This window comes from Sturnira hondurensis, unplaced genomic scaffold (assembly GCF_014824575.4).
Source record: "Sturnira hondurensis isolate 20B ecotype Veracruz unplaced genomic scaffold, ASM1482457v3 Scaffold0006437, whole genome shotgun sequence".
Classification (NCBI taxonomy): Eukaryota; Metazoa; Chordata; class Mammalia; order Chiroptera; family Phyllostomidae; genus Sturnira; species Sturnira hondurensis.
The window spans coordinates 9368616-9383207 of record NW_028079068.1 but is presented as its reverse complement, the minus strand read 5'-3'; the positions used below and the strand labels follow the sequence as shown (position 1 = coordinate 9383207).

At 40.8% G+C, this 14592-nt stretch overlaps 1 protein-coding gene and 1 pseudogene across 2 annotated transcripts in view; both read left to right on the top strand.

Moving 5' to 3' along the window:
• The first annotated feature begins 946 nt into the window (after nt 1–946).
• KLHDC10 (kelch domain containing 10) overlaps nt 947–14592 on the top strand; it is a 55240-nt gene continuing 41594 nt past the window's right edge. For both annotated transcript variants that reach the window (XM_037049203.1, XM_037049201.1), the window contains exon 1: nt 947–1237. In XM_037049203.1, the coding sequence (XP_036905098.1) occupies nt 1066–1237 (172 nt within the window). In that variant the 5' untranslated portion in view covers nt 947–1065. The remainder of the gene's footprint in view (nt 1238–14592) is intronic.
• LOC118989191 (uncharacterized) lies at nt 2742–9606 on the top strand (annotated as a pseudogene).

Below are 14592 nucleotides of genomic sequence, written 5' to 3'. Positions count from 1 at the left end.
TTTTCCAACTTTGCGCCGCGCCCAGTAAATTCAAAGCCAAATTTTTGGTTTCATTTTGGAACAATAGGGATTTTTGATGTGTACATCTACAATTTTCTTCGATCTTCCGTAATTGTTCCTGTCTTTAAGCTGATCAAAATTTTCCGGGAGCAAGAGGTTTGATTGAACAAAAACATTTACATAGCCATCAGTCCCCTATGAAAGTACCCTTATTTTCTTCGCTGCTGGGTGTTATTTAGAAAATCTTTCACTAACGTAAATGAGCCAGAAATGGTTTGTCAGGGCGGGGGCGCGGCGGAGGGGAGCTGTCTTAATTTGTGTCTGATTACTGGTGAGCTTGAACATTTTCCCATGTTTGGTAACCAGGTTTAACATTGTTTGGTTGCGACGTGGCTTACACTCAATTAGGGAGTTCAGTCAGTGCAGTCAGACTGAAAGACAAGAGGAATGAAACCCGGCTTTACCACCTTCTTTAAGGTTTGACCCCGCCCATGGATATTCCCCCGGCCGAGCGCCCTTTGTGTGTCTGCGGTCAGGGAAAGGAATCGCAGCCTGCAGAGCTGGAGGGACACTGTATTGTCTCCACCTGTGCGTATTACGAGCTTATGCTATTTCTGATTTCAGTGTTCTCGGCGCAGAAGAGCTCCCAAACCCCGAGCACGCCTGGAGTACCTGCCACCGCCCAGGCTCCTTCTGCAGGCGTGGCCTCCCTCGCTCGGCCTTCGATTGGCCCGCCTGCTCCTGCAGGAGGCGTCGCGACGCCGGCTGGCAGAGCGCGGAGGATGCGAGTGAGGAGTGGCTGCTTATGCCTTACTCTACCCCCCACTTTTTTTTAAACCATAGCTATGGTTACCACGTCTCTCCCCGCCTCCCGCCACCTGCCAAGAAGGCAACTGGTTATTGGCTGCCTGTCACAAAGTCACCCAGTCATTGGTCGGCGGTGAAGACCGGGCGCTCCCCCTTCCCCTGTCTCCCGGGTCTCTAGAGGAGCCCAGGAAGGAGGCTCGGCTAGTGCGGCCGGGCCAGGGGCTGCCGGGACCGGGCTGCGGCAGTCGTTAGCGGGTCATGTCGGCCGCCCAGGGCTGGGACAGGAACCGCCGGAGGGGAGGAGGCGCCGCGGGAAGTAGTGGTGGCGGCGGAGGTAGCGGGGCCGGCGGGGGCAGTGGGGGCAGCGGGGGTCGGGGGACTGGCCAGCTGAACCGCTTCGTGCAACTCTCCGGACGGCCGCACCTGCCAGGTGAGTCGTGGGACGTGGTCCGGGGCTCCTGACAGCTTGCGGGCGGGGCGGGAAGGTGACTGTTACCTTTTCTTTTCTCCCTGGCTTTCTTTTCCTTTAGAGGAGGAGAGGCAGGCCCCACATATCTCAAAGGGACTGGGGCTTAGAGAAAAGGAAAGGTGTCTTTTAGGTCAGGGAGGGAACAGGAATACAACGGAAAAGAAAGTATTTTTGCTCTGTTGCAAGCTTTGTGCTGAGAGTTGTGTTTTCTTTTCAAAGGAGAGCCCCCTGTCTCACTGACATTCCCGAATGTTTCGCTTACTCGGTTCCTAGTCTCTTCCTTTTCCGCAGTTTGATCTTGTTAAGGGGGGTGGGGGGAGACACTGGCGTCTAGCTGTGGAAATTATTTTTCAAAGGGTACTCATTTAAGGAGAGAAGAGGGAAGAGCATTCCAAGAAAGCGATTTTGTGAAAACCACCTCGAGTGTGTAATAGTTAGGCATTTTGAAACAAGAAAGGAGGATGGGGGTGGGGGTTTTGTTGGGAGGTGGATGGGAAAACAGAACCAAGAGAATTAGGGAAAACAAGTCGAATTATTCGTATTTTGCAATGTCCAGAGACAGAATGGGTAGTGTGACTGCATTTTAAGGGGAGAAAACGAAAATCAAGAATATACTGACAAAATGATACTGTGTCTACTCAAAAAAAAAAGAAAGAAAAGCTGGTTAAGAATTGGAAAAAAATGTACCCTATGTGACTATTTTATCTTTTGGCCCACAGTTCCCTATCCTTCGAGTTGCCTTAAAAAACAAAGACAAATCGAATGGAAACATATGTGCAGACAATTGTAAAGATATACATTTGTAAGTGAATATTCAGTGTAGTAAAGAAGGTAGGGAAGTAAATAACGCACAGAATGTCAAATATTAGTTGGGCAAGCTTATTTTTACCATGAAGAGAACTATCAGGATGATGTGTTAATCATTCACCATGTTTTTTTGTCAATAATGTTGAAGTTGATTTTATCAGTGATATAATTGTTTAGCTGATGAGTTTTGAGAACATGATGGTTTTTGAATTGTGTTTATTACTGTGCCTTGTACTTCTAAGTAGTCAAAAATTGTTATTTGATTAATTTGAAGATAACAAAGGGAATTTTGCACAATCAATGAGACAATTGCGTATGTTTGTGACAAGGTTACTGATGTATATTAGAAATGCACACTAATCCCTTTTATGCGCCATTGAAATTCACACTGAAGCAGTTTTAAGTAGTCAAATGTATAATATACCAGGAGTTGGTTTTGAGAGGAATAGTACCAGACTGGGTATTTTACAATAGGTAAATAGTATGTGACCTGCAACATGAAAAAGAAAAAAAGTCTTTTTTCTTTCCCCCAAATTAATAGCAAAAACGTTTATTTTGGTGTATGGACAGACTAGAAGATAAATTTCTTACCAAAGGCTATCACCAGCTTGCCCTTTACTATTGCGATCTTTAGGTCTTGAATCTTAGATGATACACCATGGGCTTCATAGAGGCATTTCCAGGCTCCAAGAACCAGGTTGGTGCATTTCCTCCGTGCCACCACCTGATGGCAGTGGAAGCCACGATTTCTGCTATGGGGCCGTGGTGTGGAGCTATTATTTCTGCATTCCTTTAGCACACTAGGCCAAGAACAGCCATTTGTCCAGAGGTAAAGATAAACGTGTTTAAACTGTGAGAATTCATGCTGTGGGGTCATCAACCTCTCCTTTCAGCTTTCTTCTCCCCATTCTTCCTTCCCCAAGTAGGCAGCTTCTGTCTTTTCTTCATTCTCAGAATTGGGAACATCTGACATCTCAATATATACTTTGAAATTCTTTCAAACCAATGCTTTATTTTCCTGAGTGTTGTATTTGGGCTTCTCCTCCCCCTTTACTGAAAGGTTTTATTTTGAGATGTTTAAAAAGATTTTAGGTGATGGGGAGAGAGAAATGCCTAGGCTGGTTTTGTGGCTGACCCTGGAGGTAATACATACATACATGAATACATATTTAAGTTTTTGTAGTTAACATTCTCTTTCCTGTGAACTCTAATGCCATTTTCCACTTTTCATCTTTTTCTACCAAGGTTTCCAGATACTGAGTGCCCGTATCCCTTTCTTACTTTTTACACACCTACCTTCTTCTATCCAGCCCGAAGGGAAACAAAACAGCCTAGTCTTCCTGGAGCATTCTCTTTCCATGCAGTTGTGGAAATTCAAAGCCTGGGTATCCTCCTTCACATTTTCTTTTCTCTTGCATTGCAGGTGTAACCAGTCACCGAGCCCTGTTCACTTTATTTCTGCCCCAACTCCTACAGTAGCTTCCTAAGCAGTCTTCCTGTTTCTACTCTTGCCTGCAATTCATATAGCATGCTGACTTTTGCAAGCACAGATTTGTTCTCATCTGAGTTAATAATCCTTGGCTAGCTTTACATTGCTTAGGATAAGGCAACAATTCTTAATATGGCCTACGAGGCACCGCATAGTTTGTAGTTAACTCTCTAGTTAAGTCTGTGTCATATGGTCTTGCCCTTTGATCTTTTCCCACCTCCTTGGACATATCATGCTCCCGTCTGCCTCAGGACCATTGCACATGCCATCCTAACATCCAGGAACCCTCTTCCTCATAATTCCGCTCTCTCATTTTTAAAGTTTTTGTCCTTTGGATCTCTGCTTGGTCACATTGTATTTTTCAGAGAAGCCTTCTCTGACCTTCTGATTTGTTCTCTTCTCTCTATACACACTCATAGCACCATGTGGCTGTCCTGGGCATACTTACCATTTGTGTGTGAGTCCTTGATATGCATGAATTGGTATTCTTTATATATATATATATATATATATATATATATATATATATATACATACACACATACACATACACATATACACACACACACATACATACACAACTACTTATATTCATGTACATATATATTCTTAAATTCTAAATTAATACATTGTCATTATATGTAAGCAAGTAGTTTCTTGTGAATTTGATTTGGTTAGTTCTGTTCATTCTCCTCATAGGCCCCACTGACCCTGGACAAATGGATAAAATCAAGTTCTTAAACATAAAAGCAGTGGACTAGACCCTCCATGGTGACAGCACAAATGATATTTTGTGAAACCTTGTTTGAACAGCTTCTTGCCTTTTTGCTGCCTCCTAAAATACAGTAGTGACTGTTTGTCCCATAGGCTGAAAAATTCATAGCTTCTTGGTCCTGGATTTTTACTAACTCGTAATCTCCACCCAAACCGTAAAGAATAGAGAACAGTGTTTTTTGTGGAGAAGGTATGCAGAGGTAGGGCCCAGGGGCAAGGAGACCATGGGGATAACGGAATCCAAGTTAAGGTTGTGATTTACTGTGAGTTTTATTAAATATCGTGTATAGTATTAGCTGGGAAAACAAAACATTGTTGCTAATGTAGAAACTGGAAAACTGACAGAAAAAGAGGGAAATACTTATAACAGTTGGTAAACCTGGGTAAAAATAATACTGAACTCTGAAAATTTAAAAATGTTATACATGTTCATGATATAAAATCCAAATGGTACAAAACAGCATATGATAAAAAGCAAGTTTTCCTTCTACTTTTGACCTCTGCTAATTGACTTCCTTCCCTAGAAGCAACCGATGATACATTTTTTGTGTATCCTTTTCGGAAAGATGTAGGGTAGTGGGTGAGAGGGAGGGTACCATTTCTTTGTTTGGCTGGTCACTTAAAATGTTTCTAGTCGTGCTAGTGCAAATGGTGATACAGTGTATATCACCGTGCATCTGTAACTTTGCACATTGAGTGAGTCTGTCTTTAGGATACATTTGGAGAAGTACAATTGCAGGTCAGAGGATATGTACTATTTAAATTTTGATAGATATGGTCAAATTGCCCTCCACAGAGGATGTACCAGTTTACGTCCCACTATTGGTGTCAGAGTGCTGGCTTTACCCCGATAACAGAGTGGGTTATCAAACCTAAAAATACTCAGTGTAGTAGGTATATTTTTCCACTTTTCAGGAGGTATAAGAAGCATATTTGTTTCCTTTATTTATAGCGTCTGATTATGTTTTTTATTCATATGGTTACATATTTTTGATCATTTTTCTATTGGCATGTTTGCTATTGTTTATAGGAACTCCATTTTTAGGAAATTGGTGTTCTGTCTTTGATATATGTTGCAGATACTTTTCACAGTTTGTCATTTGGCTGTTGACTTTGTTTAATAGTATATGTTTTTAGCAGGAGGGAAAAATGTTATAGTTGTAATTATCAATCATTTTTGGATTTTTGTGCCATAGAAAAGTTTTCCCAATTTCAACATTATTTCTGACTAAAATGAAAATGAAAATTCTTATTTTTTCCAGGTATTTTTATTAACTTTATTTTTTTAAGTTAAATGCACGGATCTATACAAAATATCACTTGTGTCCAGTATCGAGGTGTAGGGATCCAACTTTACTTTTCTTCCAGGCGGCTATCCAGTTATCACCGCACTGAAATGTTATCTATAAGTATATTTAGTTCTTAAATCTAATTTTGGGTGCCATTGGACTTTTGCTCTGTTTCAGTGATTTCTTACCTGTTTGTACCCAGTGAGTTCATTATTTGATCATAGTCCTCTCCCATGCTGCTTCCCAGTGTTTTCCTGGATATTCTTATTTTTCTTTTTCTTTAAAGACTTCATTTTATTTATTTTTAGAGAGAGCTGAAGGGAGGGAGAGAAAGAGGGAGAGAAACATGAAATGGCTGCCTCGTGCGCCCCCAACCAGGAACCCAGCCAACAACCTGGGCAGTTTCCCTGATTGGGAATTGAACCGGTGACCCTTTGGTTCACAGGCCGTAGCGTAGCTCAATCTGCTGAGCCACACCAGCCTGCGTTCTTGCTTGTTTATTTTTCCATAAAACTTAAAATCTGCTTATCAAGCTACCCTTCCCCATCCTGTTGGTATTTTCACTGACACTGGATTGTATTGATATCCACGCGAGGTTCAATCTTCTGTTCAAGGACAGAGTATATATTCATTTCTTGTTCAAGTTTTTTTCTGCATCCCTCAGTAACACTGACACTTTTTTTTTCATAATGCACCGCTCACACTTATTATTATGTTTATTCCTCAGTGTTTTCTCTTTTTTGTTCCTATTTGTAAGTGGGGTTCCAATTTCTATTATAACTTTTATCTTGAATATGGGAATGGTATTGATTCCTATTAATTTTATACATAGCTACCTTTGGAATTCTAATACTCTCTAGAAATAGTCATAAAAAAGCGAGTTGTTTATCTAGGTTAGACCTGACTTTAGATCGAAGTGCACGTATTTCACGTGCAAGTTGCCAGCTGCTGACATTTTTTTTAGGTTTATTTTGTGGTTGTTTCTCTAGGGTTTTGCAGTTAAATATAAGAGAACCAAATAAAGATAATTTTAGCTTCTCCTTTCCAGTTTTTATACTTATTTTCTTTTATCAAGTTGATTTGTGCAGTACTTTCCAAAAATATTAGAAGGTAGTAGTGGGTCTCTGTCTTATTCCTGAGTTCAGAGGCGTGTTGTCAGTGCTCTCCTGTTAAGGTTAGAGCTGACTTTAGATCGAAGTGCACATATTTTATTACGTGCAAGTCGTCAGCTGCTGACATTTAATTAAGATTTTTAAACGTGAAAGTAAATTGTGTCAAATGTCTTTCAGCCTCTATGGGAATTATGTCATTTTTTCCCTTTGATCACCATTGTGGTGAGCTGTAGTAATAGATCTGCTGTTGGGACCATCCCTGTGTTCCTTAGTCCACTCACTCTGTCACTGTGTATTATTTAAAATACGTGGCTGGGTTCTGTTTACTTAACTTTATTTGGAAATTTTGCATCATTCCTCATAAGCTAAATTGCTCTGCAGTTTTCTGTGTTTTGTCTTTGTTGAATTATGCCACTTTCATAAAAATAACTTTGTCTATGTTTTTTCCCCCCTTTTCTTTCCCTCTCTGGCTAAATGGCATTGAAATTAAAAGATTGGTTGAATTGCCCATAAAATCATTTGGACCTTGAGTCCTTGGGGGAGATAGTAGCTTTTTGGCAATTATCTCTATTATGATAATTTAACTGCTTACAATTTATATCTTTTGAGGTAAGCTTTGATAATTTATATTATCCTATAAAATAACACGTTATCCAAGTATTCAAAGTTATTTGTGTGAAGTTGAGCAAGATATTCTTTGCAGGGGTGGCCAACCTCGGGCTGCATGCAGTCCAGGACGGCAATGAGCGGCCCAACCCAGAATCGTAAATTTGCCTTTCGGTGCTGTGAGCGCTCTCGCAAACACGGTGAACGTCCCTGAAACCCGCCAGACGGTCTGTAGGAAGTGTGGCAAGCATCACCTCCGCGCCCCGCCCCCCCAGTAACACAGTACGAGGAGGGTGAGGATCCTCTGTGGGCACAGGGGAAGCGGCCTTACTACAGGAAGCAAGGCAGCAGGGTGGCTATGGTGGGCAGACTAAGCCGATTTTCTGGAAAAAGGCTAAAACTACAAAGAAGATTTTGCCGAGGCCTGAGTGTGTTGAGCCCAGCTGCAGAGCTAAGAGAGCGCTGGCTGTTAGAGATGCGTGCGTTCTGAACTGGGAGCAGATGAGAAGAGAAAGGGCCAAGCGGTCCAGTTCGAAGCTTCATTTTTTCCTTTATTATGTGACAATAAAATCATGAGGATATGTTCACTTCAAAAAAACAAAAACCAAAACCGTAAATTTTCTTCAAACCTTTTTTTGCTCATCAGTTTTCGTTAGTGTTTGTGTATTTACTGTGTGGCCCAAGACAGCTCCTCTTGTTCCAGCCTGGCCCAGAGAGGCCAAAGGTTGGACACCCCTGTATGCTTTAAAAATTTCCTGTGTCTCTGACTACACTGTCACTTTACTCATTGTCACTTCTTATTCTGTACAAATGAGGCATTGCCCCCTTTTCTTGTTTAGAACCAGCTCTTGGATTTTAAAAATTAGTTTTATTTTTTTGTATTAATTTTTTTCTTTCATGTTTTTAAATCCTTCCTTTACTTTTTTTAGGTTTATTTTGTGGTTGTTTTTCTATTTTTTTTAAATCCTCACCTGAGAATAAGTTTATTGATTTGAGAGAGAAAGAGGGAGAGAGAGAGGGAGAGGGAGACATTGATTGGTTACCTCCCATTTGCACCCGGACTGGGGATTGAACCTACAACCTAGGTGTGTGCCGTCCCTGGGAACTGAAATTGCAGTCTTTTGGTGTGAGAGACAATGCTCCAACAACTGAATCCCCTGGCCAGGGCTGTTATTTTATCCTCTTATGTTGGATGCTTAATATTCTTTTCATTTTTTTTCTGAGTGTTTAAATTGATAAGAGTTCAGCCCTGGCTGGTGTGGCTCAGTGGGTTGAATGCCAGCCTGTGAACCAAAAGGTTACCAGTTCAATTCCTGGTCAGGGCAGATGCGTGGGTTGCAGACTGGGCACTCAGTTGGGGGTGTGCGAGAGGCAACTGGTCTGATGATTCTCTTTCTCCCTCCCTTCTCTCTCTAAAAAATAAAATATTAAAGAAAATTTCTTTTGTATGTTGCTTTAGCTGTGTCCTCTAGGTTATAGCTACTTAGTGTAGTTGTTTTATAAATGGCTTGCAGTTGCATTTTTGATTTATTTTTTTTCTAGCGCAAGAGAGGTTAATCCTTTTAAACTTTTTCTTAACATTTTCATTTATGTTTTAATAGCTTTATTGAGACATAATTCATATACCATGCAACTTACCATTTAAAGTGTATAATTCAATGGTTTTTAGTATATCCAGATGTGTATAGTCATAACCACAGTCAGTTTTAAAACATTCTCATCACCTCCAGAAAAACCCCGTGTCCTTTAGCTGCCACTCTCCCCCCTGCTCCCAACCCCCACAAGCCCGCCCTCAGCAGCCACTGGTCTGCCTTCTGTTGCTCCAGATTTCCCCGTGATGAACTTTCTCCTATCAGTGGAATCATGTATTATGTGGTCTTTTGTGACTGCCTTTTTTCACTTTGTATAATGTTTTCAAAGTTCATCTATGTTGAAGCACAGGTATCAGTATTCCATTCATATTTCTAAATAGTACTTCATTGTATGGCTGTGCCATATTTTATTTATCCTTTTATCCGTTGATGGCCATTTAGATTGTTTCCACTTTTGGGCTAATGTAAATAATGGTGGTATAAACATTTGTGTGTAGATTTCTGTGTGCACATATATTTTAATTTCTCTTAGGTATATACACCTACAAGTAGAATTGTTCAGTCATATGGTAATTCTATGCTCTATCTTTAATCAGTTGAGGAACTGCTAAACTATTTCCCTAAACAGGTGGAATTTTACATCCCTACCAGCATTGTGTGAAGGTTCCAGTTTCTTCACATCATTGTCAACATTTGCTGTTATCTGACTTTTTGATTTTTAACCATCCTGGTTAAAAATGGTGGTTATGAAGTGGCATCTTATTGTACTTTTTTTCTTTTTTTAAGATTCTATTTATTCCTTTTTAAAGAGAGGAGAAGGGAGGGAGAAAGAGAGGGGGAGAAACATTGATCAGCTGCCTCTTGTATGGCCCCCACCTGGGGACCTGGCCTGCAACCCAGGCATATGCCCTGATGGGTGTTGAACCAGAGATCTTTGGCTTTGCTGGTCCTTTCTCAATCCACTGAACCACACCAGCCAGGGCTTATTGTAGTTTTTTATTTGCATTTACCTGATGGCTAATAATGTTGATCAACTTTACTTTTCTTTCTTCCTTCCTTTTCCCCCCAGCTTTTTTGAGATATAATTGACATTGAACATCTTTTCTTGTGCTTGTTGACTAATTCTGTGTCTTCTTTGGAGAAATGTGTATTAGATCCTTTGCCTGATTTTTAATTGGATTATTTGTATTTTATTACTGAGCTGTGAGTGCTCTTTATATATTCTAGATATAAGTTCCTTATCAGATCTCAGTGGTACCCAACCGTTTTGGTACCAGGGACGGGTAGATGGGGAGGGGAGCAGGAGGCCAAGCTCAGATGAGCTTTGCTTGAGCCCCGAGGGTTGGATAACACTGAGACATATGATTTATGGATGTATTTTCCATTCTGTGGTTGTTTTTCCACATTCTTAGTTATGTCCCTTGAAGCACAAAAGTTTTCATTTTTGATGGAGTCTAGTTTATCTACTTTTGTTGTTCTTGTTCTTGTCAGATCTAAGAATCCTTTGCCAAATCTAAAGTCATGAAGACCTAAGCATTTTTAAATAGTTTTATAGTTTACTTTTACTCTTTATGTCTCTGATTCATTTTGAGTTAGTTTTTGTGTTTGGTGAGGTAAGGGTTGTCTCAGCCTGCTGTCCTATCGTCCCAACCCCATTTGTTGAGAATACTGTTCTTTCCCCGTTAAATAGTCTTGGCATTCTTGTCAAAAATCAGTTGACCATAAACATATAGGTGTATTTCTGGACTCTCAATTTTATTGCTTTGTATGTCTATCCATGTATCAGTACTGTACTGCCTCAGTTACCATTGTTTTGTAGCAAGTTTTGAAATCAGAAAATGCGAGTCCTTCTGCTTCTTTTTTTTTTTTTTTTTAAGATTTTATTTATTTTTAGACCGGGGAAGAGAGGGAGAAAGAGAAACATCAATGTGTGGTTGCCTCTCTTGCGCCCCCTACTGGAGACTGGCCTGCAATCCAAGCACGTGTCCCAGTTGAGAACCAATCAGCCCCCCTGTGGTTCGCAGTCCCTTGCGCACTCCACTGAGCCACGCCAGCCGGGGCTACTTTATTCTTTTTCAGCGGTGTTTCAGCTCTCCTGGGTCGCTTGCAGTTCCATTTAAATTTGAGAATCAGCTTGTTGATTTGGAGAACTCAGGTGGGTTCAGTTTGAGGAGAACAATAATGTTCAGTCTTCTAGTCCCTGAACATGGAATGTTTTTCCAGTTATTTAGATCTTCTTGAATCCTTTCAGTAATGTTTTATGGTTTTCCAAGTTCATTTACATCTAGCTTGTCTTTCTTAGTCCTGTCGTCCCTTACTGTGTTGTCAGCCGTGTTTGTCTTCCTTTGTATTACCTGCAGTGAAGATTTTAGTTTTTTTTTTTTTAATATTTTATTTATTTATCTTTGGAGGGGAAAGGAAGGAGAGAGAAAGGAAACATCAATGTATGGTTGCTTCTTGTGCATCCCCTGCAGGGAACTGGCTCCTGCCGGAGGCTGGCCTGCAACCCAAGCATGTGCCCTNTCCTTTCAGTAATGTTTTATGGTTTTCCAAGTTCATTTACATCTAGCTTGTCTTTCTTAGTCCTGTCGTCCCTTACCGTGTTGTCAGCCGTGTTTGTCTTCCTTTGTATTACCTGCAGTGAAGATTTTAGTTTTTTGTTGGTTTTATTTTTTCCTTTTACTTCTTCTCTCTTCTCTGGATGGTTTTTAATCTCCATCTAAACTTGATCTTTCTTTATTTTGGAACATCTTTTACCCTTTTCTGGCATTGGGTCTGTTTTGCTTTTTATGTATCTGGCCTCTCATACTCAATCTTTGCCAACTCTTCCTTGTCTCCCAGGCCTTAATGTGTCAGAGTTCTCAAGTCTTGATCTTATGACTCTGCCCTTCTTTTTTTAGCTATTTTAGGTATTCTCTTCCAAATCCATGGTTTCCATTTTTCACTCACACGCAAATAAGTAAGGGCACCTTGTGACTTATGCCCAGATCTCTCATGAGAGCCATATACTTGCTTTCTCCATTGTCTCCACTAACATGCCTTATATCTCTCAAGTTCAGCAAGTCTAAAACTGACTTTGTGACCTTTCTTTATTCTAAAAATGCATGGGCACTCTTAGCGGTTGTGAGCAGGGGGTGTGACTTGCTGTTTTTAAAGCTTCCTTGAGCTGCAGAATGAAAAAGGGACCATGGGCAATGGCAGAAGTGAGGTATAAAGGCCATTAGATGATGATGGCCTGGACTAGGGTACAGTGGTGTAGGTGGTGAGAAGCGATGTACTATGAGATATAGTTTGGAAGTAGCATTACCAGGATTTACTGTGGGGTATGAGGGAGAGGAATCGGTATGGCTAAATTTTTGTCCTAAGCAACTAGATGAAGGGTGGTGTCATTAAGCGAGAAGGAGCAGACTGGAAGAAGGAAGAGCTGGGGGTCAGCCAGTAGTTCTCTTCTGACTATGTTAAGTTGGAGACACAAGTGTGACCTCCAAGTAGAGGATATCGGTCAGGCAATCTTTGGTGTAAATCAAACTCGAAGGAGAGGTGGAGGCTGAAGATAGAACTTTGGGAATTACTAGCATATGAATGGTACTTGAAGCCAGTGGACTAGATGAGGTCACCCAGGAAGGTTACATGAGAGTAAGGGCAGGAGACTATAACTCTTACAGGTGAGAAAGAAAGGACAAGCAAGTCAGTAAAATAGAGGGAAAACCGGAACTGCTTGGTTTCACAGAGGGAGGCCAAGGGAAGAAAATGTTTCGCGAAGGAGGGAGGTCTTTTCCAATGTGCCCGAGACTTGAGTAAGATGAGGTTGCCAGAGTGATGGCCTCTGGACCACTGTTACAGTACTGCAGGTATAGCTTATTGCCGTGAGTATGGTGGGCTTCTGTGGGCTGGCCTAGGGAGCTATTAACTCTTTATAACATGGGAAAATCAAACCACAAACTGACATAAATTTAGAATTTTGAAATGCAGCCTAGTTTTAAATTTTTAAGGTTCTCTTTGTTTATTCTCTCAGAAGTATTTTTGAGGCCATTCTTTGGTGTTTTTGAACCCCCAGATCTTAGACTGTTACCAGTATCTATATGGGCAAGCTTATAAAACACATAACAGTTATGCTCACTTAAATATGTAAATTTGAATTCTTTTATTGAGCTTATTCTTTCCTACCCCTCATATTGTTTAAATTAATTTTTTAAATTGAAAATTACTACATAAACATTGTAATATCAAATAGTATAAGGGAGACGAAAATTTCTCTTACACCCCAGATTCCTGGTTCTGCATTCTCACTCCCAAGGTTTAGAGTGTTCTGTTAGCCTTTCTGGTGTACCTTTTAAGAAATAGAATGTGCATATACATGCATGTAGGTGTATGTTATCTTTAATTTATTTTTTAAAGATTTTATTTATTTATTTTTAGAGAGAGGGGAAGGGAGGGAGAAAGAAAGAGTGGGAGAGAAACATCAATGTGTGGTTGCCTCTCACATTACCCCCGCACTGGGGGCCTGGCCTGCAACCCAGGCATGTACCCTGACTGGGAATTGAACTGTTGACCCTTGGTTCGGCAGCCCGTGCTCAATCCACTGAGCTACACCAGCCAGGGCTGTTATCTTTAATTTTAAATGAATTAGACCACAACATAAAGTATTCATTCTGCAATGGCCTTTTTTTTTCTTTTACTAAAAATACATTTGGGGATTGGTCTGTATTAGCACAGTTAGATCGATCTGATTTTTCTTCCTGGCTGACAGTCTTGTATTGTATGGATGCACAATCATTTATTTTTAAGATTTTATTTATTGTTAGAGAGAAGGGAAGGGAGGGAGAAAGAGAGAGAGAGAAACATAGATGTGAGACACAAACATCCATCGGTCACCTCTCATGAGAGCCCTGATCTGGGGCCAAATCCACAAACCAGGCCTGTGCCCTGACCAGGACTCTAACCGGTGACCTTTCACTTTGCAGGAAGTTGGCTCAACTTCCTTGCCCAACCAACTGGGCCACACTGGTCAGTACATGGATAGACAATAATTTACCCGCTACACAAATGATAGTTAATTACATAATTTCTGGTCTTCTGTTTAAAAACATTGCTGCAATGCATAGTGATGAATATTGCCAACTTCTTCTCTTTTTTTTTAAAAGATTTTAGTATTATTCTTAGAGGTGAAGGGAGGGAGAAAGAGAGGGAGAGAAACATTGATGTATGAGACAAACATTGATTGGTTGCCCCCAAACAGGGACCTGTCCCACAACCCAGGCATGTGCCCTGACTGGGGATTGAACCCAGGACCTTTCAGTTTGTGGGATGATGCCCAACCCACTGAGCCACACCAGTCACGGCTTGCAAACTTACTCTTTAATATGTGTGTTTTTAAAGTTTTCTTCAAGTTACAAAACTAAAAAATTCACACTTTATCCTTTTATTTTACTCACCTTTCCCAACCATCTAGTCTTTTGAGTCCTTGTGTTTTATCCCAATTAACAATATTCCTAGCCAGGCCCTTTTTAAACCTGTAGTCATAACCCATTGAGGAGTAGGTACTGTTATTGTCGCTTTTTCATAGAGAAGGAAGCTAAGACTGTGAGGGTAGACCTTGTTCAAGGCCACGTAGCTAGCAAGAGGCAGAGCCCGAATGTGGGCGTGG